This window comes from Homalodisca vitripennis, chromosome 5 (assembly GCF_021130785.1).
Source record: "Homalodisca vitripennis isolate AUS2020 chromosome 5, UT_GWSS_2.1, whole genome shotgun sequence".
NCBI classification, from domain to species: domain Eukaryota; kingdom Metazoa; phylum Arthropoda; class Insecta; order Hemiptera; family Cicadellidae; genus Homalodisca; species Homalodisca vitripennis.
In genome coordinates, this window is record NC_060211.1 from 134675107 (window position 1) to 134702533 (window position 27427).

The 27427-nt window shown below is 31.6% G+C and overlaps 1 protein-coding gene across 2 annotated transcripts in view; it reads left to right on the forward strand.

Moving 5' to 3' along the window:
• Positions 1-27427, forward strand: part of LOC124362911 (tetraspanin-18-like) — a 58425-nt gene that overhangs the window by 29270 nt on the left and 1728 nt on the right. Inside the window, exons 3-8 of one of the 2 annotated variants that reach the window (XM_046817799.1) lie at positions 329-538; positions 3411-3614; positions 5200-5322; positions 15555-15626; positions 23994-24074; positions 26625-26708. In XM_046817799.1, the coding sequence (XP_046673755.1) occupies positions 329-538; positions 3411-3614; positions 5200-5322; positions 15555-15626; positions 23994-24074; positions 26625-26708 (774 nt within the window). The remainder of the gene's footprint in view (positions 1-328; positions 539-3410; positions 3615-5199; positions 5323-15554; positions 15627-23993; positions 24075-26624; positions 26709-27427) is intronic. The other variant, XM_046817801.1, reaches the window with a different exon arrangement.

Genomic DNA, 27427 nt, shown 5'->3' on the forward strand with positions numbered 1-27427 from the left:
CCTCCCTAGTGGCTAGACTTACCAACCGGTGAATGTAATCTTTGTGGACCCCTCAAATAAACGCTTGATGACCAACGTTTCGTGGAAACAGGGAAGACGCGTGTGCTTTAATAACAAAGAAAACGTCCAACGATGGAACAAAAAAAGCTCCAAATCCCAAAAATGTATCTCAAGGGTGTTTAATTATTTAGAAAAATAATATAAAGTAATAACTAAAATAACGTTCTATTCTTTTATCAGTCTCGTTTATATGCGATATACCCTTTTTATGTATTTGAAATTCAGCACAATATTCCCAGCGCTATTGAGAGCGGCAAATGTTCTTTAGGTGACGGGATGTCTGCTTATCATGCTCGGGTTCTGGGTGATGCTGGACCCCTCCAAGTTCCACTTGCTGCTGCTGATGACGACGGAGAACGAAGCTCATTATTTCGTGGTGGCACTCGCCTACACCTTCTTCTTGGTGGGCTGCGGCATGTTCGGACTTGTCTTCATGGGCTGCTGCACCATTCAAACCAAGGCGTCTCTTATAGCAGCGGTGAGTTTACTTCAGAGTATTTCAAAACAAAATTTTTTGTGATTATCGGTATTAAAAAAATAATTGTTACATTAATTTTATGCACAAAAGGATTACAGGATAAAGGAATTGTTTCACGACTTACACTCACACAAACACACAATAGCATTCTTAATTGCTAAAAGTATCAAAGGAGTTGTTTACATCTTAGATGCGATCACAGTAATTAAAAGCTCTTTCATCATAGCTCGTTTTTGACGCCAGATCACACCTAAATTTGATGATGATTCCTAATGGAATATAAAATTAGGGAAACGTAATTTTAAGCATTTCACCAGTTTTTTTAGCAATTGTTTACATCATATATCATTCTGATCTCACAATACTTTAGTCATAACTCTCCTAATAACAAAGGCGATAAAAATAATAAAAGCGGCGTCTCCCTTAATCTGAATATTTATGAAGCACTAGGCCCTATTTATGGTTATCTTCCCCTTATTAAGTACTACATCAGTAAAACCAATCTGCGCCCAAAGTCCGAAAAGTAATGAGTAAGCCAACGTCAAAATTACTCATTTTTCGTCGTTATAGATAAGGAACTAGTTGAATAGAACTTAAAAGTAAAACTTAATCTTGGCACTAATTTGAAGTGAAAAGAGCACACTTTCCTGAAGTTTACACCAAGGTTTCAACATTTCCAAGATATGACAAATAAATACATTTTTTCTAGAATAATTATGAAAGAATAAATCCCGTATGAGAGAGTAAACCACTGGAAACCAGTAACATTGGTGGATTAATGGCAAGTTCCAGTCACTGACGAGATCTGTTTATCCGATAAGCGGAGGGTTGTAAAAAGTATTCACTTGAACTCTGCAAGATATTAATCATGCGCATAAATTTCAAAAAATTCGAAATGATAACTTCTACAATATACCCCTTTTTCCTTTCCTAGATGGTCCTGAAAATAACAGCACTATAATAAGATATAATATAAACAACTTTCCATACATTGCGGCCTCCAAAAAGTCTACAGCTCAAAAACCCAATAAAGTACTTTAGAGCTTGGTACGCTGTTAAAAATTTGGAATTCCCAGTGCAGCAAAAATTTTGTAGCAAACTAAAGGCTTTCACACATGATTATACTCCTTATTTTTAATGAGGTAATGAGAAGTTAACTCAATTCTAACCATGGTTTTGGCATTATAACTTTTAGTAAATTGTAAATAGTTAAAGAGAATTCTACATATATGTCTACGCAAAGTACTATGATTAGATAGGCCGATATTTCAGTAAAAAAACTGGATCCTGATGAATACAAGTCGACTAAACCCGTAAGCGATGTCCTTTCTATTTGCACTCTATTTTCGGCAGAGCCAGCCAACCCAAAGATATTATAAAAAAATGACCCAAAGTGTTACTTCCCAGATGCCATTGATATTAAAACCAATTCCATATTTTTTTTAGCTATTGAGATATTAGGAGGGAATAACCGTTTTCAAATAGGATAATGGTCGACCATTGCTCTGAAAGAAAGATTTAGCCAATAAGAGAAAAGTAAAAAACAATTATTCTCCTCCATCTCGATTAGAAATATTGTACATTATTCTCCTCCATCTCGATTAGAAACATTCTACATAACCATTATACATTACACATATATAATGATATTTTCTTCTCAGATTGTATTTTTCCTTGCCTAATATGTTTAGGACTGACTGTCAGACACATAAATAATAGTTATATGACCGTTAGACAGTTAAAGAAACATTCGTAGAAACTCCAACTTAAAAGTCTGTTTAAGGTTATCCGACGCTGAATAACATGTAGCTATATTACATGACTCACGGTTGGTTTTATGTTTATCAAGTCGAAAAAGTCTGAGGAAAAAATTATCTCTTTAAATGTTTAAACCTTTTGAGACACTTCCATTGAAACGTATACTAAAAGTGGCGTATCGAATCGATGTCGGTTGTATTTAATACAGAGCAAACTTGCTCTAGGCTCCTGGATATAATATGGCATGTAATTCATATGAAGTAGTAAATTACTCCTAAATTATTTTATGATTATCCATACACTGGAAAGTTACAATACATTTTACCGGATTTGTAATCATCAAAAGTAACTTTTATGTACTTAAAGTACTCAAACATTACGCTCACGTACCGTTACACTTACAGTAATCAAGGTATTACTGAAATTATTTATTTAATTTTGCGTTTAAAATTAAGTAAGTTCACCTAAAATCTTACATGTTACTGGTATGTGTATTTACACACACTGTTAACCGAACAACTTCACGTTGACATAGATTAAAACCTTAGCAATATGCTGATGCTTATATCATATTTAGGCCTTAAAAAAAAAAAAAAAATGTTTTTGTTGCACACAAAATATAGCAATTCCACTTGATATTAAACCCTAAATACTGAATGGATGTGACAAACCAATAGTACGACATATAAATGAAAACCACTATTTCCTTAAGTTAACGAATATCTGCGCATGAAAAAAGAAATTTACAAAATGGCCGAAAGAACTGTAGTAAAAGACTGTAGTGAAGTATATTATTTAAATCAAATTATGGATGAGCGCAGCAAACTCTTTTAGTAGTTTTACAAAATTTTACAGTTTAGTTGTTGCCCAGAGGATGTAAGTACCGGATATTAACAAAACTCCAAATCAAATTGTAGGACAAAATGAGCCAAATTTGATAAGCAAAGTGAATGAAATTAGCTCATTCATCTCTAATAAATTATACGCTTGATAAGAAAAAGGTATAGTGCAGAAACTAAAAACTGAGTCATGTTAGTCTATTAGTATGCTAGCTTTGTCATCTTTTTGGATTTATGAATCCAGATGTCTCATATTTTTCTCTGTTATGTTGCAGTACCTTACTATCACGGTATTGTTGGAGTGCATAGAGTTGGCGGCCGTACTGACTGTCATCAGTTGTCGCAGCTCCATGTTGGTAGGGCTTCAGAGTCGCCTGATAGAAAACCTAATGGTCAATTATGGACACCAGAACAACGATAACGTTAATACACACGGCAACAATGTCTTTACACAATCTTTGGATTACACTCAATACATGGTATTTACCTATATTTACTTATTATATGTGTGCTTGTTTTAAAATAACTGAGTTTATTTTGTGATAAATTATACTAATATTTATTTTACAAATTAAGATAAACGCTACATTACAATTTTTCTTTGTTTCCGGAATTTAAATCTTATAGCTGTAGGGTAGCTTATTAAAGACATATTTACACTTGAATTATTTGGTAGTACGTTTTAAATATTAGGCTTAATATAAATTAACTAGATATCAACTCAGATCAGTTTAATTTGTCCAGTTCAGTGCAATTAATTAAAATACCGTGGGTAGATTGGACCCAATTAAACTTGATCTCGTAAACGGTTTTATTGAATGTTTTGCCAATGGAATCTAATTGCTAAGAGTGGTATTTACAGATTGGTAATTGTTTTAACTTTTATTTTACATAAATGTAACTAAAATTGAACTTTTAAGTTGCATAAAAGTTTTCCAACTGTTTGGAATCACTTCAACACAAAATTTATACGGATTATTTCTTTTAAGTAAGGTAAGCCAGCGATGATATATCACTCATTTTACTTTTTGAATTACATCCATACAAATCTTCAACAAAATTACAGAAAATCCATTTTATATTTTGTTGAAAGGAAATCAATATGAACAACATACCAGATCAGTTAAAATATACTTACAAATAAGCTTTAATTTTGTTAAATAATACATTTCTGTTATTGTATTTATTTTACTTCTAGCCTGAAAAGGACATCTTGGAGTTTCATAAAATCGACCTAACATTAAACTCCCTGCAAATTGCATTCGCGCGTTGTTTAGTTTAGCTTTCTCCTAAACAATTTGATGTATTATAATTTGAAAGCAAAATTATATTTGATTTAAAATTATAATTTTATGATCTATGTCATGTTGAATCTTTTATTGGACTGTAAATAGGCAAATATATTTAGGAATTGATACGTTTAACAATTTTTTAGTAATTCCTAAACCAGTTTATAAAATAATTAATTATTATTTCTTTTAAAAGAACCTAATTTGAATTAAACATTTTAATTTAAACGTGGCTTAAAATCTATTTAGCGACCAAGAATACCTTGGGGTCTATTTGCATCCCTTGGTGTACTCTCATGAAGATATTTCTAAAGCTGCCTCCTGACCTGAAATACTGCATTGATTAGGAATCTTTATCAATGTTTGTATCAAGAGAAATTCCATGAGCAAGTTATGTATTAAATTTAATTGTATATTTTCTAACAATTAAATTACATTTCTAAACCTTGTAACCCTTTTAGCACTGGTTAATTTTTAATTCCTGGATGTCATTGTTTATGATAAACATCCAGGCAAATGTTAATGTTCTATTTAGTTTATGCATGCATTTCCAATGCTGTAGGACCTGCCAAGAGTGAGTTCAAGGGAGGCTTACCCAGTGGTACCTAAATCTCGTCCAGAACACATAAAAATCTTTATTTCCATTATGTATAACAAATTACAGTGATCGCCAGACTAAATAGATAACGTTGCTAGATGGCCGATATCAATTTAAAATTTAAAATATTATGAACGTCATATAATCGTGTTCTCAAGACCCGCAATGTTGTTCCAGTTGCACTGCTGCGGAGTGACAGGAGCTCATGATTATAACACGTCACGGTGGTTCAACGAGAGCACGCTCAGCAAGGAACCTCGGAACGTGCCGATCACTTGTTGTCTTCGAACTGAACTGGAGGTACATATTAAACTTTGGTGTCGACCTTTGGAGGGGGAGGGGGTTGGCCTTGAACAATTGATGAGCAGGTCTCAAGTTTCTTGGGCATGATAGAATCGATACTGTAGACTTCTCAGAACACTCTTGCTTAATATACAGATACGTTCTTGAGAAATACCAAATTACTTATGATATAATGATTTATAAACCTAATATCCACATTGAAAATCCTGCTCATATAACGGAAGAAGGATACACATATTTATTTGGTCATAGTAAATAAAGGAAAGTAATACATAGGATGAATAAGCTGGTTATAGAGAACATAGTAATATTATAGCGTATATTTGGGTTAGTACTAAATATTTAATCTAAGCTCTTCTTCTAAGCTTAAGTATACAAATAAGGTAGCACATATTACAAATAAGATAATATAAAGAAATGTTATCAAAGCGCTGTGGCTTGAAATAATAAGAAATACAAAGCAGTCATGAAATCAAAATTATTAAAATATACAAACTGATATTCCAAAATTTCTGTTCCACTTTGCATTATCCGATACAGTTTCATGATTGAACATTTAGTCTAAAAGTATTCTTATTATGTATAAAAACTCATAGCATTACTACCTAAAACTTTTGTCATGAATTATACAACTTTTTCATTTGAACTCAATGAATACTAATGTATTATCAACAAAACTATCAATATAAATATGTAAAAATATATTACGTTTCTTACAAATTACTCTAAATGTAACTATCCATTTCAGATTTCATTTTCATAATATTCCATCTCAGTTTCATTACTTGCATGGTGATCGCTCTTTGACTTCAGGACATAACTCGATTTCGACATAACGTAAATGTAAGTTAAGAAGAACTTGAGTACCTTCTGTATTGAGTACAAATCGTGATACATTTTTAGAGTCAGTACATGAATATTTGTTTTTGTTTTGATACTCTATTTTTGTTTTGTGTAAGCTCATTTTGGCTGACCTTTTTGTTTCATTATTTACTTTTTCCTTGGAGGAAATCACGAAAAACATACAAAATGGGAAATTTCGATTGTTCCAATTGCCATTTAATGTATCTTTCCTCCTGGAAACTAGTCTGAGGCCATTTAAAATTCATGCTAGGAGGAAAACGTGTAAATGTACGAGATGGGAGATTAGGGAAGTACCGATTACAATTTAATTAATCTTTGTGACAGAATACTAGCCTTAGGTCGTTTACATTCATGTCAGGGCTTTGCAAACCCGCCTTTGAAGCATACTGCCGTCCAATTCACTTTCGTTGAAGATCAACCTGAGGCTCTTTATTGCGTGAATGACTCCCCCCCCCCCCAATAAACTACCTCACTTGGAAATAAGGATTGATAGTTCCGTCGCAGACAAAATATTTCCTTGAATATTGTGTATAACCAATGCAAACAGTGTTTTCTGTTAGGTGTATATACTATTTGTGGTAACTCTGTGTATTCAAACACATGATCATAGGTTTCATTAAAGTTTGTAAACATATCTCACAGTTTTAATTCTATCCAATTTTTTTTATGTTAAGGGGGTTCGGTAGGCCCTATCCTTACAATGCTATATTCCTATATTTTATGTACCTTCTTCTCAGGAACAACTGGTTCGATTACAGTAAAATTTTTATGTGTTATTTTTTAGGTCCTTATCATGAAGTACAGCGCAAAACATTTTGGTTTTTAAGAAAATTTCATTAAAAAAGAATTTTTTTTAAATACATGTTTTTTTTTGAAAAAAATTTAAGTTATTTATTTTTTTGCGTAATTATTAAAGATTTTTTTACAATGTTACGCGCTTAAAATGTGTATATTGGTGGCATGTACAAGTGGTTTTTTTTCATAATGATCCATCTAATACTTCCTGAGATAAAGGTACATAAGTAAGAAAAAAATTAAATTCCGGGAAATCAACGTTAAAGTTAAAATATACATTTGGTCTTACTTGGTAATATGTAACTGAAGTTAATGGCATCCTGCTCCATAACTGGGATCATCAGGATCCTCCAAATCTTCCCATTCATCTTCCAACTTCCTTTTAGCACTTTCACGGGATTGTCTGCTTCTTTTTGCAACTTCCGAGATCATGCGCTGAGCCTTTTTTAGCCGGGATATATCTTTATTTTTCATAGCATCACAAAAATTCTGCCCAACAATCAATCCCAGTTTCTTAAATACCATACACCTTGCTATGTTTCCTTTATTAAAAGTATTGATGGCATCATATACACCTAAGTGAAGTGTGTGAATGCTTACAAACACGGTTTTCGGTAGGCGAGTCCAAATTATTTGGTTCACAGACTCATTGGGATTCTGTGATTTACCATGTAAGCACTTTTTTAGAAGGTCAGGAGCACTAAGATCTTTGAAAATAGGTTTTAGCCTCTGCATTATGGCAAGTGGTAGGTGAAAATGTTTTTCATTATCATATTTTTCATTTTGGACCAATGATTTTTGATATTTACACCAACTATCACTTCCTTTCGGGCAAAGTCCATGTTGAGGATTAGAGTTACTTGATAGTTAATGGTAGTATTCTGCCCATATAGCTTGCTTCATGTCATTCAAATTACCTATATTTCTGCGTATGGCTAATCCGTAGTATTTCTGAATTGATAATATAGCAGCATCTGTTAGTCGGTTGCGACCGCCTAAGGTTTTTCCATCAATTTGTTTTGCCTTACCTTCTTTTAGTTTTAATGTCCTTAGGCGTGTGCCCATACGCTTTTGGACATGTCCAATGCACTCTAATTTTGTAACTGGACAGTCATTACCATAAGGCTTGCTTTCTAATACACTAGCAAACCCTTTAGAGTCGTCGTCTCCAAGATATTCAATATAGCGAACATCATAAGTTGGAACGGACCGTTGAAATATTTTACAGGCTCCTACCACTTCCATACCCCCACTTACTCCTTGGTAATTAGCACTGCAATTATCATCATGATGGCCAGTAAACTTGCCTCTACAACGACAGTACTTAGACAGTATGACGGCATCTACAACTTTACCAGTATCAACACTTGTAGCAGTTACAACGCCATTTTGAGATGTATGTCCACGCTTTTGCCAAGTGCCGTCGATGGCAACACACAAATCCCTATTTCCATCATTTATTTTCACTGCTTCTTCTACAGCCTCTTTCATAAATGAAAAACATATATCCTCAGCTGTAGACCCTAGAACTCTAATGTATTCACTAAACTTTGTAGAAGGTTTAGGGAAGTTTAGCACGCCGCAAAGAGTTTCACAAGCGACCTGGCCCCTTCCAATAGTACGCATACCGTACACTAACCTAACATTTAGGTCATACATTTTATTGTGTGATGGGTTATCAGGTAAAGTACAGCAATTTTCATATGAAGCTAATGTCTTTGTACTACAACCTGAACATGTAAAATCACCTGAAAAGAAAATTCCAACACGCCTACCGACTTTGAAATCAATTGCTTCATGGCAATGTTTACAAACTGCTATATTAGAAATTATTTTCAACAAACTATTCAAATCAACTATTTCATAGGCTAGACTAGGCTCACCATCAACAATAGATTGGTAGTTATTGGAAATATTTCCTAGTTTTGCTTTTGAAGCACTAACTGGTTCATCTAGACTAGTCATATCTTCCAAAACATCAGCATTAGGACTATGCCTAATTTCAGTTTCTACTGTCTTCTTACAAAATACTCGTTTCCTTTTCTTGAAAACACTAGTACTCCTAGGCATTTTGAATAATATATTCTTCTAAAACACTAGACACAACACTTTAGAAAAATAATTGTAATGTGTATTTACTTTTGAGTTTTCACAATAAAGAATAAACTCATGAATGTAAACAAACAATGTTTTCTTACTTCTCTTGTCTGCTGTTTATTGGCACAATACTTCAGGTTAGCCAACCACTGAAAGAAAAACAACTGTTTCTGGATGCTAGTTATTATAACAAATAAATAATAGTATTGTCGTTACCATAGATACAATTCTGGTAAAAATTGCAGCTGTGCAGACAATATGTTGTATATTTTTTTTTAAATACTTCCCATTGTCAGAATTAAATAATTTTTATGTCAAAATGTTCAGAAAACAACACAGAAAAATAAATTGAAATAAAAAAAATGTATAATTTTTAAATTTTTAACCTACCGAACCCCCTTAATGAAATAGCGTGTATTAATTTTTCAATATTTATTATCAGAAATAGGTTTCGCCATTAGATTGTAACAAAATATATTAAGTATCCAAAGAATGATTGTTATTTAACTTGTAAAATAAAGATTTTTTAATGTAAAATATGTTTAAATATAAACTGTTAGAACTATTTATATGCAAAATTTTAATATAAAAATAGATACAGTGGAGTATTGAAGGATACGAGAAAATGTAACAGAAGATACAGCGCACTGGTGGACAGACCGCATTTTTACCTTTAGACCACAAAATCAATAGATCTATTTAATGGATTTAAAGGAATAAATTTTCTTGTATTTAGGGCATTTCTAGAAACAGTTATCACAAAGATGAGCAGACAGACGAGCTGACCTTTGGCTTTTTGATCCCCAAAATCAATACGACTTTTCTTTCTCCAAGAGCAATCCATGTACCAAGTTTCAATTCTGTATGACCTTTCTATCAGGTGTTATCTCTGATAGATTGACAGAATGACAGACAGGTGAACTGCTTTCGACCTTTTATCATGAAATCAATAAAGTTATTCCTTGAGTCATAAGTAACCTATGTACCAAGTATCTTTGCAGAATTATTTGGGTTCTTATGGAAAATTAAAATACCTTTTGAGAAAGAAATTTACCATTTTAAGATGAAAAAAAATTTCTCACTACGCATTATCTTTTCTAACAGCATAGCTTATTCGGGCTTTAAATCAGAGACGATATATAATAGAGGTTTTTCACCGGTGTCGAAATACCCTTTAATGCAAAACCAAGCTTTTTTTCTCTATGTATGAATGGTCTATAGCCCTAGATAAGAATCTGTTATCACATTATTTTAGGCTAGGCCAGAAAGTAAATTTTTAAAGTTCGAAAATCGTGCTAATTGGAGCTCCTGGGATGCACCATTAGGCAAAACCCTCTTTCCACAATTTAACAATAACATTAAAATTTCTACCATGTACCATTGCAAAAAATCAATTATTTACGAATAATTTTAAAAAGAATTATAGTAAATATACAACTGTTTTTGTCTCTGGAAAGACGAATTTCATTGAAATCCCAGTGGGTTTTATTCCTTGCCCGATATAATACATCCACTTTAGTGAAACTGTACATTACTTGAAGTAATTACGGCAGAAAGTATTGTGAAACAATAAAAAATTTCTCTGCAAGTAATCTAAGATAGTTGACGTTGGTATAGTTTACCATATTGATGATATTTACTTGAGCAGATGACACTTAATAAAATCATCTTAGAGTTACACGGAACTGTGAGCTGGAAAATTGCCATAAATATAGTAATTATAAGTCCTTGGTTTATTTCAACCTTAATTGGAAAAGTTGCTTCAAACGTCCTTGAGACAATTCTTTTCCGGAAATTTTATCTACTCATCATCATAACAGGTTTCTTGAAGTAGTCTGTGTTGTAATGAAACTGTTCCATTTTTTTAAACCGCAATTTATTTTAAATAAAGTGTTTATGAGTATAGTTTCAAAAAGATATTTCAAGGACACAATAAATGAAATTATCCTTCTGTTATTCATGCCATCATTTATTGAGAGATTTTAGAAGTACATTCACAAGTAAGTTTAAATCGACGTACTTTTACAGTAAAGAGATATTATTTGTTTCCCAGCTCTATATTTGCAAAATACGAGTATAATAATTTTGTCATTCAAATAATTCTGTTCAATATATTAGAATGTATAATGTTGTTCGTTTACTTCTATTAATGTCCTTCTAAATTTGAATAGACAATTTCGTGCTTCTTTTGATAGAATGGTCCTAGAGATTTGAAATTTCATACAATCTTTGCTCTTATTCCAGGAAAAAACTATTGATTTTGGGCGCAAAAGGTCAAAATAAAATTATAGTATATCATTGGTTTTGTATATAACCATCATAGCAACGAGAATAAAAGCAGAAGAATAAATGTGCAAATAAACTGAGTACAGTGCTATGACGTTTTTCAGCAAGTTACTAACACTTGTTGAAGTTTCTTTATTGGATTTGTGGGTAAGATGTTCGTTAGTCCTGTCGGCCCCTCCAATACTCCGTTGTATCAGTCTATTATAATATCAAGCTTTGGATTTGAGCTATAAATTTAATTTACCATTGCTTGATTTATACAATATTGTTACACAAATTGTATTGAAACACCAGTTGTAAATTTTTAAATCTGAAGTGATGTGCATTGATTTATTAAAATTCTGTTGTTATTAATTTAAACTTTAAGAAATGTTGTATACCTAGCAAAAAAAATTCCAACTCATTTTTGCAAATACAATATTGTCACAGTAGCCAGATCTGAAAAAAGATTCATGAGACACACTATGGTTTAGGGACTCGTGATTAACACGTTGGCTAAGGTTGCGCAACTTCCTGCTATTCCTACTGTCCTAAAGCCGATAGATAATCATGTCGCAGTGAAAGTGTTGAACAAGTAAGGTGGTGTGGAAAAGCAGCTGTAAAATCTGTTCCACCTATAAACTATTTTATTGTTGTAAGTGCAAAATGATAATTTTTTATTCTATAAAAATGAGACACAATTAATATTTTTTTTACTTATTTCTATGTTTTATTAAATTCCCTTATTACGTGATATTGAGGAATCTTTATATATATATTCATCGTGTTTTATGTGAAGCAATAAATATAGACAACTCGTAAAATGTTCATTTCTAACTTATAAATAAATTGACACTCGTTAAGTATTTGTGTATTTAAATATCCAATTTTAAATACTTTAATTTTTAAACAGCAATTTTTCCAATAGTTCAGGTAAAATATTGGGTTTAGTCAATAATTCCCTTACAGTCTTTGTCTCTAATAAAAGAAACAAGAATATCTACCGGTATTCTCGTTATAGAAAAAATACGAGAACAGTTCAACACGGAATATTATTGAGAATTATTCACAAGCACAAGATGCACCCCTACAAGGTATCGTTACATCAAGAACTTGTTACATCAAGATGGTCTGGTTCACCTTGTTTTTTTGGTTTACTTAAACTTGCACAACGTAATTTAAAAAATATTATATTAAACACTTTTCTTTTTATATGCAATATTTTTACGAACTCACCGGAAATAGTTTTTGAATTTATTTCTCGAATCAAGACAAACGCAAAATGTAATGTAACATAGGTAAGAAATTCTTTGTTTATCATTTGTCTGTCTGTAGGCGGCTTTTTTCTGTTTCGGAAAGCAGTTATAAATATCTCAAAAACTATTTTCTTGTAATTTAAAATCATGAAAAATTCATGTTATATTATCATATTACGTTATTAGATTTCACATAGTTAAAAAACATAAAGTTTATTGACGTGAAGCCTAAATAGGTTAAAGAAAGTTTAAAAGAATGAAAAAGTTATATATTCTACAATAGGTCAGGAAATGATGTAGACAAAATATTTTAGGGATTAAAATATACAGTTAATGATGCTGCAGAAAGTAAACAATGTAAACCTTCCCAAACATTACAATTGTTAAAAACTATATCTGCATTATTTATTGGGCGGTTTTTATTTCTTTATTGCCAATGGCACAGCCAATATATACATTAGACACAATTATAGAATAAATAATTAGTATTAGTTTTTAATGAATACAGTAAAAAGTAATAAACAACAAGTGATTGTGTGATAAAGATATACCAATAGATAAATATCAAGTTATAGAGCGACTACAAATATATTATCCTTCCTATAGCACTAATAGCAGCAGAACAATAAAATAAACACACAATATAATAAATAATAATATAACAATAATATAGTACAATCGGATGTGCCAAAAGTCAATAAAAATATTCAAAGGGGCGATAGCCCAGCCAATGAAAGAAATAACAAACTTGTTTTTCAACCACAAAAACAGTTACTTCCGGTGAATATTTCATACATTACTGCTAAAAAACTAGGAGTTTTGCTATACTTTTTCCTTGTTAAAGTCATAATATCAAGAAATAAGGTGCTCTCACAATGAAGCTTATACACAGCGTCGTTTATGAACATATGGAATAGAATGGGTCCAAGATGGGATTCCTATGGTACACCTGATGTTGCGATGAGTATTCCAAACGGATTAGATTTATAGCTTACTTGAAGGATTATATTTTCCAGATATAAGCCAAACCAGCTGGGTAATTCACCAGAGAAACCAGAGGCTTTGAGCTTGTGGAGAATGATACTATGGACTCGGTTGAAAGCCTTGGTAATGTCCAACTCTATGGCATCAACCTGAGGTATTGCTGAAAAAGCCTCAAAAATACAGCCTATGTTAGAAAAAAGACAAGATTTGTAGATGAAGACCTACCCGACACAAATCCGTGCTGCTGTCCGTAATCTGCTGTCTAACTATATTGTAACTTGAATTTTGTTGAGTACGCACTTTTCTAAAACTTTAGCAAGGACTAGCAAAACAGGAATAAGTGTATAATTAGTTACAGAGCTTTTTTGCGTTTTAGTGGTTAAAAAGTTTTAAATTTGTTATTATTATTTTGAAAAGTTTTTAGCTTATTGGTATTATCGGTGTTAAGCTACAAGATTCTCATTTATTCAACACCTTGAATCGTGATACTATATTAATTTTTACATTTCTTTTATATTAAATTAAATCATATATTAATGAGTTAAATTTGAGATTTTTATCATTAATAGTGTCTAAAATATTGAAAAAGTATAAAGACACACTTAAAGACCGACGTTAAACTAATTACGATCTCATACAGCTTTAAATTACACTTTTTTTTGTCTTGATACGAAAAACAAATTCCCAAAATATTTCCGGATAGTTCTTGAACTCCTTAAATAAACTTAATATAATAGAATACGCATCAACAACATAATATATTATTTAAGACACATGCTGAAGGCCGCAGCTTGAGGCTGTGGTGACAGCTGAATGTAAGATGAATGTGATGGTGCCGCTGATCGAGTAATCTATCTTATCTCTGAAGTACAGGAGTTCTATATCTTGTTCCCTAGCCTGTAAAATATTTCTATGGAAATGTTATACATTTTTATATTCTTCATAGAAGATTTGAACTGTGTGACGTAAAGTTTAAACACATTTAAAGACAAGCAAAGGTATGACAATTCTGCTGAGAATTTAATTCGAACATAATGAGCTTCATTGTTCACTGTATTCGTCCTGTGACCTAGGTATACTCCAGTGACCCATCACGTCTTAAGAATCTCGTGAAATGTTCTTTTATATGAAACATTACCATTTATATTTAATGTTGCAGGTTCAACAACATTGACGTTCCTTCTTGTATAGCTTTGATTACCAATTAACCAGTTATCTTATGACAATTTTAAAGATTTTGCATACTTTTCCATTACCAAGATAATAGCAACTGAATAGCCAATGTGACATAAATTATATCAGATAACTATAAAATCATGCTATTGAGATTTAGAGTAGTTTCAATTATGTAAGGATGTTGCGTTTAAGGTGTCTCAAATCAAACGTAAGAGAAGAAACTATCCTAAACTCACCTAAAACAGTGAAATAAATGGTTTTAATACAAAAGTGCGTAACTAATCTCTTTTATAGGAGTGTTATATAACTATCTCTCAGGTTGGGCAACAAAACGCTTGGTATATACACAAGTTGATGAATACTTTAGGCGCACAAAAGTTCCAACAGCAGTTGCAATCCAATTATAAGACAAAAAACCTGGAAAACAATAAATTATTGCAGGAATTTAATTTTATTACAAAGGATAATGAACGTAAACTTACAAATAATCAAGAATGAAATTACTTATATTGAATAAAGATAGCTTTAAGATATAAAATCGCTAGTGTCAAGTAAGCCAAACTTATCGCTGACTGCCTGGTGTTCCACTATCCAGATCCTTCCCTTCTACTTATATAAAGTAACGTGCATTTACTGAATCTGCGAGTTTTGCTTTAAAATTATTTGACTGAAGATAGCTGTCCATAGTAATGCTTCAAGATTTTAATAGTCTTAGCGATGCTTCGATATTTTTAACCCCATAGCATGGTCATTGTATTGGCCCGTAAGACAAACTGCTAAAAATCTTAGAAGAACTTGGTTATGTTCCAGGAAAACAGTGTCGGCAGTCCGATAAGTGTGGTTTCCAGGGTGTTCCACGGCACGGTGAGTTGTTTACATTTGCGAATTCCACAAAAATATATGCATGTACGTATGAATTCCTCCCTGATTACACAGTATGTATAAATTAGAGTATACGTACTAGAATTAGTGTTTTCCTCGTATAACTGACCTATACAAATTTATGAGCTCCTGTGTACGCAGAACACACCTAGTGTATGTAAAATAAATATAATTTTAAATATTGGATTTCATAGATTACAACACCAGTTTCATAGTTCATCTTTCCACCTTCATTAATGTTATTTGTGTTACATATAGGTTAACGTCGATTTACTTCGCAGGTCAGGACTTGCTACGTTATGTTTATTTGCAATAATAATATAATATAATGGTAAATAAATAATATACTTAATAAATCATTCTTTATAGTAATACTGCAAGGTAATGTCACTTGGTGGCCTGTTCACACATTATGCTATCACTATTTAATAGTAAACCTTGAAAATTGAACGTTGAGGAATATTTAATTTCAATAGAAACAAAATTTCAAGTTTACAGTACCCATCAATTTACACGCACTGTTGGTTTAGGAAACGTGGCGTATTCCTGTAATCCAGCTACTTTGAGATCAATATAACGAGTCCCCACTGTCTTCTGGGTTTGTTCTCAAGTCTCTCACATCACACTCACTCTCCGCTAGGACTCGTGGCGTAGTCCTGTAACCCGGTTACTTGGAGGTCAATATAATGATCTCCCCTATCCTCTGGGTTTGTCCTCAAGTCTCTCAATTCACACCACTCTCCACTAGGACTCGTGGTGTTGTTATGTAATCTAAGTTACTTGGAGGTCAATATAACGAGTCCCAGAACTTTCTTCAGGTTTGCCCTCAAGTATTACAGGTCACACTCACAATCGCTGGGCTGTGGAGGTCTACGTGGATATATAGGGAATGATTATTGTTATATAAGTACTACAGGGTGAGTGGAGAACTATAAAAAACTCTTGAGTTTGGTGGAGGCCTGAGGCGGCCTCAGGGGATTCCAGGGCCTTTACAAGTACTGGAGGAAGGATTCCGGACGAGAGCTGGATTTTTTGTCCCTCATTCTCACTTTTAGGAATTGTTTATAGAATTTAGCTGTAATGAATCATTGTAATAACATTTTTAAATGAAGCTAAATCAATATTAATAATTAGGCAACGCGATTTGAATTTTTTATAAAAATAACTATATGTATTGTACTCTATCCGTATATAAAATACCATATATTCTCTGTTTATAACTGAGGCATCATTTTGTTTCTGCATGTATTTTGTTTTAATTACCAAATTTAAATTTGTCACCACATTATATTACGTTCAAATTTAACAGGAATTGTTTTTATTTAATAATGCCAGTAACGCTGTATTTTATATTGTATCTATTATTAAGAGAAACAAATGCAGGCGTTAGTGGAATAGAGTAGTCCAGTTAATTGAAAAGTAACCTTTGAACCAATTTATTTATTTTAGTTATCCGTCACAGAACAATACAAGAGAAACTTCCATATTTCATGCAAATAAATAAAAAAGTGTAGTGATAAATTATAACCTAGTATCTTAGACTTGTTAAAGTTACACACTGCAATAAAAATCTAACGTTTTTGCTGAAGCACTATCCATAGACACAATATTTTACAAATTGTAATGACATTTCAAAGACAATGTAAAAGAATGAACAAATTACATTAGCAGCTTTCCATTATTAGTTTTTTATTTCACACAAATAATTAAATTGTTGAATTTTGAGGCTAAACATGCAAAGGATGAAACAATTTTCTAGTATTTTTCGAATAGTACAGGAAAACCAGGAAAACCAACTTGCTTGAACTTGAGTTTCTTCACATTATTTCTGGCCTATTTAAAAATATAAAAAATATACAATTTTTTACATTTTACTATCAACTATTATTTAAATTACTTTTGAAACGAAACAAGAAGCTGCAAATGTTCTTCGGGTTGGTCGAGTTTAGCTTTCAGAGACTCTAAGACCTTTAATAAAATCCGCTGTTTTCTATCTATTGCTCAGATGAATTCTCTTTACAGCGTCACAGTTTCCTACCTCTATTTCTGACAAAAGTTATATCTGTTGGATTGCACAACTATATCACGAGATTCATTCTATGTTTACACTCCAGAAGCCGAAAACCAATCTACATTGTTTACACACACAACCTAGTTTTTTCGAAGGTATAAAAATGGATAAAAATGTAAATAATGTTTTCTCCAGTTTATATTTTTCTTACCTAGACAAGAAAGTGTCAGACAAGAAAATAATTTCTTACCTTTAAGTGTCAGACAAGAAAATAATCTTTAATTAACGTCAGCTAACCAAATAAGACCCTGAATGTGGCAAATTCAAGCCTCTCTATATTGTTGTCTGACGGTGATACAACTTCTAACAATAAACCCAACACTCACATTGTTTCAACCCTTCCCACAATAGCTACGTTATGTGTTTAGACCTACATAGCAATTCTAATAAACAACATAAATAATAATTTATATTTCATTCCGAGGAAATAAATGTGTTTAAAAGCCATAGAAATTAAATTATTTAAAGATTAAAATCACCCCCTTTCCATATTTTATCTTTCAAACTCTCTTCTAAGCTCTTAAAAAGATTGCTTTAATCTGATTACTTCACTTTAGGGTGGCAAAGTTCCAAAGAAGGTTAGTTATAAATTACAACAAAACATCTGTTTTGCAATTGAAACATTGCTAAAAAGAAACTTTCTCGAGATATTGAGGTAGTTTGAGTACATTAGATTTATTAAGAACGTCTTAAGGCCACTTTTATTGAGCCATTATTAACACAATTAGAACAAATACAGTCATAGGTATATCTATGATGTCAAAATGGGTGAGTTACCACTACAAATTTCGGCGCCTCCCAGTAATGCTGGGGTACGAAAGCACTCGCTTGGAATATGTTAAATGCTAATAATATTAAAAAAGATAAGTTTAAGAGCTGTCTGATAGCGTACTATTGTATTGAGTTCTACGAAAACGGCTAAAACTTAAACAAAAATGTAACTTTTTCGAAACCGCCTGTTTACACAAAAAATTTTAAGAAACTTACGTCTGTATTAAAGAGAATATCATGGGCTTGGGAAATAGCTAAATCTTTAGGAAATAGCTAAAGTGTTAAACTAAAAGACACACAACTCCATCTTTTACCTAACCTTTTTACATTATAAAATGGCTTCCAGGATATATCTTTTATTAAAAATATTGTCGTGTTTTTGTATTTCTTAAATAATATGTATTTTACACTGAAAAGTTTAAAAATTTCAAAACATGCGATCCGTGATAATCTATGGGATATAAATCGACATTTAATTTTATACAGGATTCAAGTAAGATGTTATTTAAAAGACGCTTTATTATAGTTGTGGACTTATAGTCTTTGTGGAAATTGATTCAAATATGTTTAAAAATAAATTAAATGTATTATTCCATAACGTGTGATATATCAGAAGTTCACTCCCAAAGAATTGTAAGTTCATAATTTTTTTATTGTTTGGTCAACTACAAAACAAGTTTTCATAAACATATAATTTGGTGTATTTTTTTAAAATAATTTTGGTTGAAAAATTACCGGAGAAAAATAGCAAGTAAAATTTAATGACCACCACTGTCGATATTCATTGTTAACTAATTCACTAATACAAGACGAGCGCCAGCAGTGAAGGTATGTTGAGATTATTGCAAATGAGCCATTCAAAGAGATGATCGGTAGGAGTTCGTGGCCATTACTCGCTGTCCCTGTCGTCCTAAGTGCAGAAAATGAGGAAACGACATTGGCCGTTTCATATTTGCCAACCCCTACTGGTCGTAGACGAAAAAGAAGTCTTGTGTTTTTAAATATGTCAGCTGTTAAACTATCAAAAGAATATATCACAACTGATCTATGATACATGGTTAGACTACAATGGTTTAACTTCAGCGCAAGATAAACTTTTTTGAATCAATTACATTATTTGGATCAATTAGATTATTTGGATCAATTGGACTATTTTGATCAGTTGGATTATGTATTTATTGTATTTCCTTCCAACGGTCAAAAACCAATTTACATTTATTAACTTATAATATATGATTAAAACATACTTAAACAGAAGGGCCAAACCAAACATGCAACTGGACTCTAAATCAGATCTAGGCATAGTTAACGTATAAATAATGTAATAAGAAAGTATAAATTATATTAAAAATCAGTGAAAGTATATAATAAATTAGTGATAATATTAACTTAATACACTACTGTAAGGTGTGATACAATATGGAGAAACAAACAGAAAAATAATAACAATGCAAATAAACTATACAATAAACAACAACAATGAAAGATAAACTTTAAATGAATAACAGGAGTAAAAAAATATTAACTTTAATAACTGATAGTGGTAATAAAACACTGAAAAAATACAAAATATTTAACTTAAGTGCATGCACATTACTGTCTAAGACCTGACATATGAATAAATAAAGAGATAAATAATAACAGTGCAAATAAACTATATAAAGTAAACAACAATGGGGAAAATACTGTAAATAAATAACAAGAGCAAAATATATATAGAAACAATAACTGAGTAACACAACAAGAATAATGGGAGAAAAGTTATCAGACGATATGCAAGTCATGACAGGCTAGTCTCAACTCTCTCCTGAAGGCATCACAGCTCATACCAAAGAAGTCCAGATGTCTGGGGAGGTTGTTTGCCAGGCGTTGAAGACGTGGAAAAGCACTGTGGAACATGTACTGTGTGGTGTAGTGCCGCCTTGCAAACAGCTGGGGGTGACGAAGATGACGTGATGCCCGGAAGTCCAGCAATTATATGGATCAACGGGTGGATTATACCCCAAATCCCCCTGGGATAATTAATAAAGTTTTTTCATACGGTATAAGCATAGCGCTGGAGGTACAAAGATACGTATTAAGGAATAACAACTCATAATATATTCTTTATATCCACAAAGATAAGACGCTATGAAGTACGACGTTTCCTTTAGGCTAAGCACAGTGCGGTTGGTAAAAGATATCGTATTACACTGTACCAACTCACAGGATATTCTAACCACAAAGTTATATAACTGTATGGAATATAAGCAGCTTCTTTTAGAGTAAGCAGAGTAAGCGTGGTAAAAAGATATAGTAGGCCTATTACGGTGTACCAACTCGTAATAAAATCTATCCAATAAGATACATCCAATATGAAATACGAGACGCTTCTTTTTTAAAAACAAGCACAGTGTCGGTGGTATGAATATCGTTTAATTATGTGTCAAAATATGTGTAATATAAAATAATGAGATATTTTATTTCAGCGCAAATAAAAATGCTAGACCTCGTAACTTGAACCAGGCACATTGTTTAAATGCGATCTTTGTACAATTGGCCTCACAAATTATTTTATATTCCATATTTATCTTTAAAAATTGTGCACAATTCCTTACGGTATAGCTAATATAATACAATAATTCACTAAAACAAAGTACAGGAGCATGAAACAAGCACTTTAAAATGATAACAAGTCATATATAGGCATAAACCTTAGCAATTTAGGAAGAAAAAATTTATAGAACTGGAATCTTAGTTTTGGGACATCTATTTCAAAAATGTGTTGTTGGGTGGAGTAAAAATATCAATTTGTAGTAGAGCTTTACACTTAATCATAAACTTAATCTCAAAATGGAACTGACACTTTTGATCAAAGTTTGGTTTTAGAGTGTGAAGGAATGTCTAGGGGATATTTCAGTGTCAAAAACAAATATATATTTTTATATTGGTAATTTGCAATTACTTTGGTTTATCAAGGAGCTTTTATAGGTTTATAAAGATCTGCTAAATGTTAAGATAAACCAATATTATTAGCAAAACATACTTCTTGTCCATTACAGTAACACATGATTAGTGATTATTACTAATATATTGCTAGAATGGAAAAATTTCTGTTAAACTTATTTTTTGCAAATACATTTCATAAATCTCTTTAAATAAATCATTGTAGTTATTAGAGCCCGAATTTAAAAACATATTTCTAAAATAGTTTATTCTATTAAGTCATAATTGTTACTTGATCACAATATTAAATTTTTTAAATCGCTTCATAGTTTTTACTGTAGTCTCACTGAATCATATGAATTGCTAGGAACAACTAATTGGAAAAAGGTAATTCATCATATAACCTGGTAGGTGTACGTCACACCATGCGGTGCAAAATAGCCTCGCTCAGTTGCAAGAAGAATTTTATATAACTGAATATATTTATTTAATTCCAGAGATGCCCTGGAGGCAGATATATATATATATATACAAATATATATATATATATATATATATATATATATATATATATATATATATATATATGTATATCACTTATTTAAATACAAAACAGAGATATAAAGCTTCTATATTTCGTGGGATATGAAACCCATATCTCCAGGAAGAAAAATATAAATATCAAGAGAACAAGAAACACAACAAATAAAAATACAATAACCAAAAATGTTAATAGGCAACTAAAACATTCAAAACCCAGCTGTTATATTAATAACGACAGAAGGAAATTTGGAAAAGTTAATTTTATCTTAAATTTAAACCATTTGGGTATTTCGATTTTAAAAGTAACTGATGGGCTTGTTCTAGAATTGTTTTTATTTTAATGTATTTAAATTTTCTTTAGGTCAAGGGAAGACCTTATTAATTCGTTTAAGTTCATAACACTCTTCAATTTAGTCTTTTTTGTGCTAAGCATGTTTGGCCAATGGCTTTTCCTTGTCTTTATATATATATATATATATATATATATATATATATATATATATATATATATGTACTGTATAGTCATATATATAGTTATATGACAGTGCAAGTCAAAAACACTGGGCGTGATTTTTGCGTCAATTCCTTTTCTGTATTATTGTCTGTATATATATATATATATATATATATATATATATATATATATATATATATATATATATATATATATACAGACAATAATACAGAAAAGGAATTGACACAAAAATCACGCCCAGTGCTTTTGACTTGCACTGTCATATAACTCATTCTTGTCTGCGTAGAAATAAAGTTTTACGAAAAATACAATGTCTATGTATAAAACCTTCTCGGAATATGAGTATATATAATACATTTACGTTTATTCACAAAGCAACGTTTCATATCTGTTTTCAAATAATAAGAATTCCAGTAAGCTATGGTGGCTACTACAATAGAAGCGTAAGCTGAAATCATATCTTGTACCATTGACTTTCCACTCTATTATTTGTTTCTGTTCTATGATTAAAACTTTCATGTACTTATCTCATACGAGTGTTCTAAGTACTTAGTTTGATTACAATTTATTTATTCTGCTATTCTTTTCGTTGCAGTTTTGTTACAAATAAGGCCAATGTACAAGTATTTACTAATGCTCAGCCAAATCACATGGAGTTACACGCCCCATCCTTGAATTTAGTGTTCATAATTACAAAATGAAGTCTTATCTTTATATAAACGAAGCTGCAGGCAAAATTTCAAGTCAATATGTCATTTCGTTTTCGAGATGTCACACGGACACAGACAGTCAAACAAAACTGAAATGTTTATAGCCTTAAGAGTGGTAGACATTACTCAAGCACAGCAAAAAAAATTATTTGGTAAAGAACTGTTTACCAAATGACTGAATTCCATGCCTTCATGGATAAAATGCAAATCATTTAGCCAACTATAGACGGAGCTACTAAAAATTAACTCCTTCAGTAATAAAACTTCCTGTTTCAACAGTAAACTCTCAGTTTATCATGGAATATGACCACTCTAGTCTAAATGTACGATTATGATAAAGTAATTTAAGACTATCTGTGTTCGGAGTCTAAACAAAATTAAATTCGACATTTCAGTCAGCGTAATACATAAACATATCATGAATCCATTTTATAAAATTTATATCATAAAAAATTGGCATTTATTTAGATTTGACTATAGTTAATACAACTAAACATGTTTCAACTTCGGTTACTGACTTATGAAGGTTGAAAAGCAGTTTCTCAATTTCAACTACTCTATTTAGTTCACGAACCTGTTCTTTGTAACGTTAAAGTAATCTGTCCGTTGGTCAATATACTTGGTGATAACTTTGACAAGACAATAAATTATTTTCTCAGTCCATTTTCTATAAATAAACTAAATAAGAACTCATATTGAGTTATAAGATAAGTTGAGATAAGGATTTAACTAATCTACAAACCTACTAATCATATTGTTAGCTTTTTTTGTACTACATTTAAGATGCCTATTTTGTATTACAAACATATCTCTACCTGTATTTTACTTACCATTTTTATTCTTGTTTTATACAGGTGGAAGAGGTGTGGCAGAATCCACGTGTTCAAAGAGAGATGGACTGTCAGAATGACAAACCAGGAACCCGTTTCAATCAGGTAACCGTTATAATACATTTATTTATTATATTAAATACAAAATTTTACAGTACGGTACTTGGGTTTGCCATGTTCACAACGCTTGTATGGGGTAAGGAAACATTTAGTGTAATATATAAGGTAAATAATATAATATAAAAATTAAAAAATAGTTGAAAACTTACATTTTACACGGTTAAAAAAATGTATATTATATAACATCTATAATAATAATAATCAGTAATAGTAAATATTACGTAGCTAAAAAAAACAAGGGAAATAACAACTTGTAAAATGCATGTTATAGTCGAACAGTTGGCAGCCTTGCAGATACGTTTCCTTCCCCGTATTGTCCACAGATCATCCAACGATCCTTTGTGTCGTGTCGCTGTTTGTGTTCATATTGTACATCATATTTATTTTATGAAGTAATATTATATGAAATTGCATAGCTGTCATAAAATTTACTCCGTGTGTCGTTTTCTATTTTTCTGTCCATTGTGTAGTGTGAAGGTGTGGTGTCAGTAAATAAGGTTCAGGAGTGTTGTGTTAGGAGAGGTGAAGTAAGAACGCCTAGTCCTTCATGGCTGTTATTTAAATGTTATATGTTATTACATGGAATTTATAACAAGTGAAATATTATTAGTTTTGTATAGGCCTACAGTACGTGTATTAATAGCACCTTATTTTATGAGATTCTGAACCATATTTTATTTTAACAAGGTAGGAGTACGTCACAACCAGTGTTGAGTAAGACGTTTCACTATGGTTATATGCAAAATTTAAAGATTATAGCTCATTGCATTGTTGATATGTCCTACGAACAGTCTGCTGATCGTAAACAAAAGGAATTTTACATCTTGAAGCAGACAAGAGAGAAATTGTGCTTGCCTGCTGAGTGATGTGAGTCTAATGAAATGCAGCCAAGTCCATCATACAAATAATTCTTGTCTATGTAGGAATGAAGATTCAGGCGTCTACAGATTAAAGCTTTCTCGAGATATTATGTCTCATGATACATTCAACCCTTAGTTTATTAAGTCGAGTTTGATAGTATTGTTTAAATAATAAAAGTCTATATACCAAATTAAAAAAATGTTAGATTTTATGTGATTGGGTAATAGAGATACAAGTGTTAAAATCTCACATGTTTGCACTCAGTTAGTTTGTAAATTTATTTGTTTTTTCTGATTTTTCCCTCCTCAAATATGGTTACTTATAAGACCTGTGTTCGAATTCTCACCAATGATAACAGTGACAAGCAACATCCTCTAATTTATTCTGAATTTCAAGTCCTTAATGACAGATAGACGATGAATCTTTTCCGGCTCTTCGAGTAATAGGCATCGTTATACTCATGCTAATGAAACATTTTTCAAGTAAGACATATTTTTCTAATTAATCGACAGGATACATAAAAATAATTTAGTCTTATTTAAACGTAATTGAAAAGCTAATTGCTTTTTTTATTTACCACTGCGTCTTTTTTAAGGTGTGTCCACATCTTAAAACCACATAGCCGATAAACACCACGGCTAAATATCCGTTGTCGTAAAGTAACGATTACGCTGAGATAGCCGTTACTGCCACGTAACCGTCATACCATCATGTAAATATTACAACCAGATACCCCACTTAACGTAACAACTGTCCAATACAGCAAATTATGCATTATTATAAGATAACCGTTACAGATAATTTAGCCGTCACTGTTTGTTAATCACCATAATCAGATAACAATCACGAACAAATTAACTTACAACCAAATAACCGCTTTCATCACGTAAATCTTAACCATCCTAATTAATTTATAATAAGTTAGTCTGAAATGTAAAACAATAATATGATTTAAAATCTGGTAACTGTGTAATGGATAACTGTTACATTCAGTTTAATGGCAAACTAAACTAAAAAATAATACAATTTATATGCAATAATACGTATACTTGATTAAATATATCGTAGTTTACTATGAAATGAAACATTTTGGACTATTCCAAACACATCTCAGGTTTGTACAATGTCAATTATAATCAACTATATTTAACAATATTCTTATTTATGTACATTATGAAGTGATTATGATGATGTTGTGTTGAACCTTTCGATTTGGCTATCTTGTTACAATGAAAGCAAGTGGTTGGTATGTGATCATTGTGATTATGCTTTCTCTAATTTTCTTAAATCCTTACTTTCCCAAATATTCATACAAGTAACCATTTTTTTTCTATAATATATACATATTCTAAGAAAGTTCCTGGGCTTACTTTTAGAGTTATCTTTGGATTGGATATCCTACCGCCCCGTTTGGCTTTGAGACCATTCATAGATTCTATACTTGTCAGAGACCAGAAGTATTTTAGTTTGGAAACTATCTGTTTTATATGCTATCTGATCCTTCAGCATCACTCCACGTGAAGATACTACTTTATTATTACCAATTTAAGCTATAGGTTATCGTCTTTCCTTAATCGTTTGGATTACAATCCTTACTTTTTAAATCCAGCCTTGGCATGATGAATTTTGTTCATATTCTGCTAAAACATCAACTTATTAAATATGTATGTCTAGGGCTGCCTGGAGCTCGTGCAGGATTGGTTCCTTTCTCAGAGTCTAGCAGTTATACTCATACTTCTCCTACCAATGGTGCTCCAAGTAAGTCTGTATAGCTTTTTGTTAAAGGTGTATGAGGTTTTAGCATTTGTTCGTGTATTCCTACAACACCAGAAAAAAAATACTTGCTAGTTCTTAGTTTATCATGTTTTGATCATAGGAACGCAATAAAACCGCTTGCAAACCTTGACCATTGAATACGTTTCGCTGCCGACGTCTCGTCCAACCAAAACTTCATTACATATGTCCGTCATAGCCTCTTGAAAGAGATTATCGCTCGTATCTCTACCAAAATACAACATTTTTAATGATATTAATGAATATTAATTTACTTAAAGTTTTTGTAACTGAGGCAAAAGTGGTCAAACAATTCAAAAGTTCAAATTACGTCACATGTTGAAGGACTCTTTTTATTTATAATAATCTAAAAACAGAAATAATTATGGATAAAGGCTAACCTGATAAATCAATGATTTAATATTTTAAACACATATTTAATGATCTTGATGAGAAAAACTGAATGCTAATATTGAGTTTAGCTCCATTCCACCTTCCGCTTAATGCATTTCTGAAATAACATTCTTAATCCCTGGCATCTGGAGTACACGTTTGTCTGATGAGATCCAAAACAATAGATAATGGGTACCTTCGAAACGAAACGAATTCTTTACATAATTTCAGCATCAAAGACGTCTACTCTAAAATGAGCTCCTGTCTGGTAACACTGAAGCCACCCAATGTAAACTAGTAGGTGTTCTCAT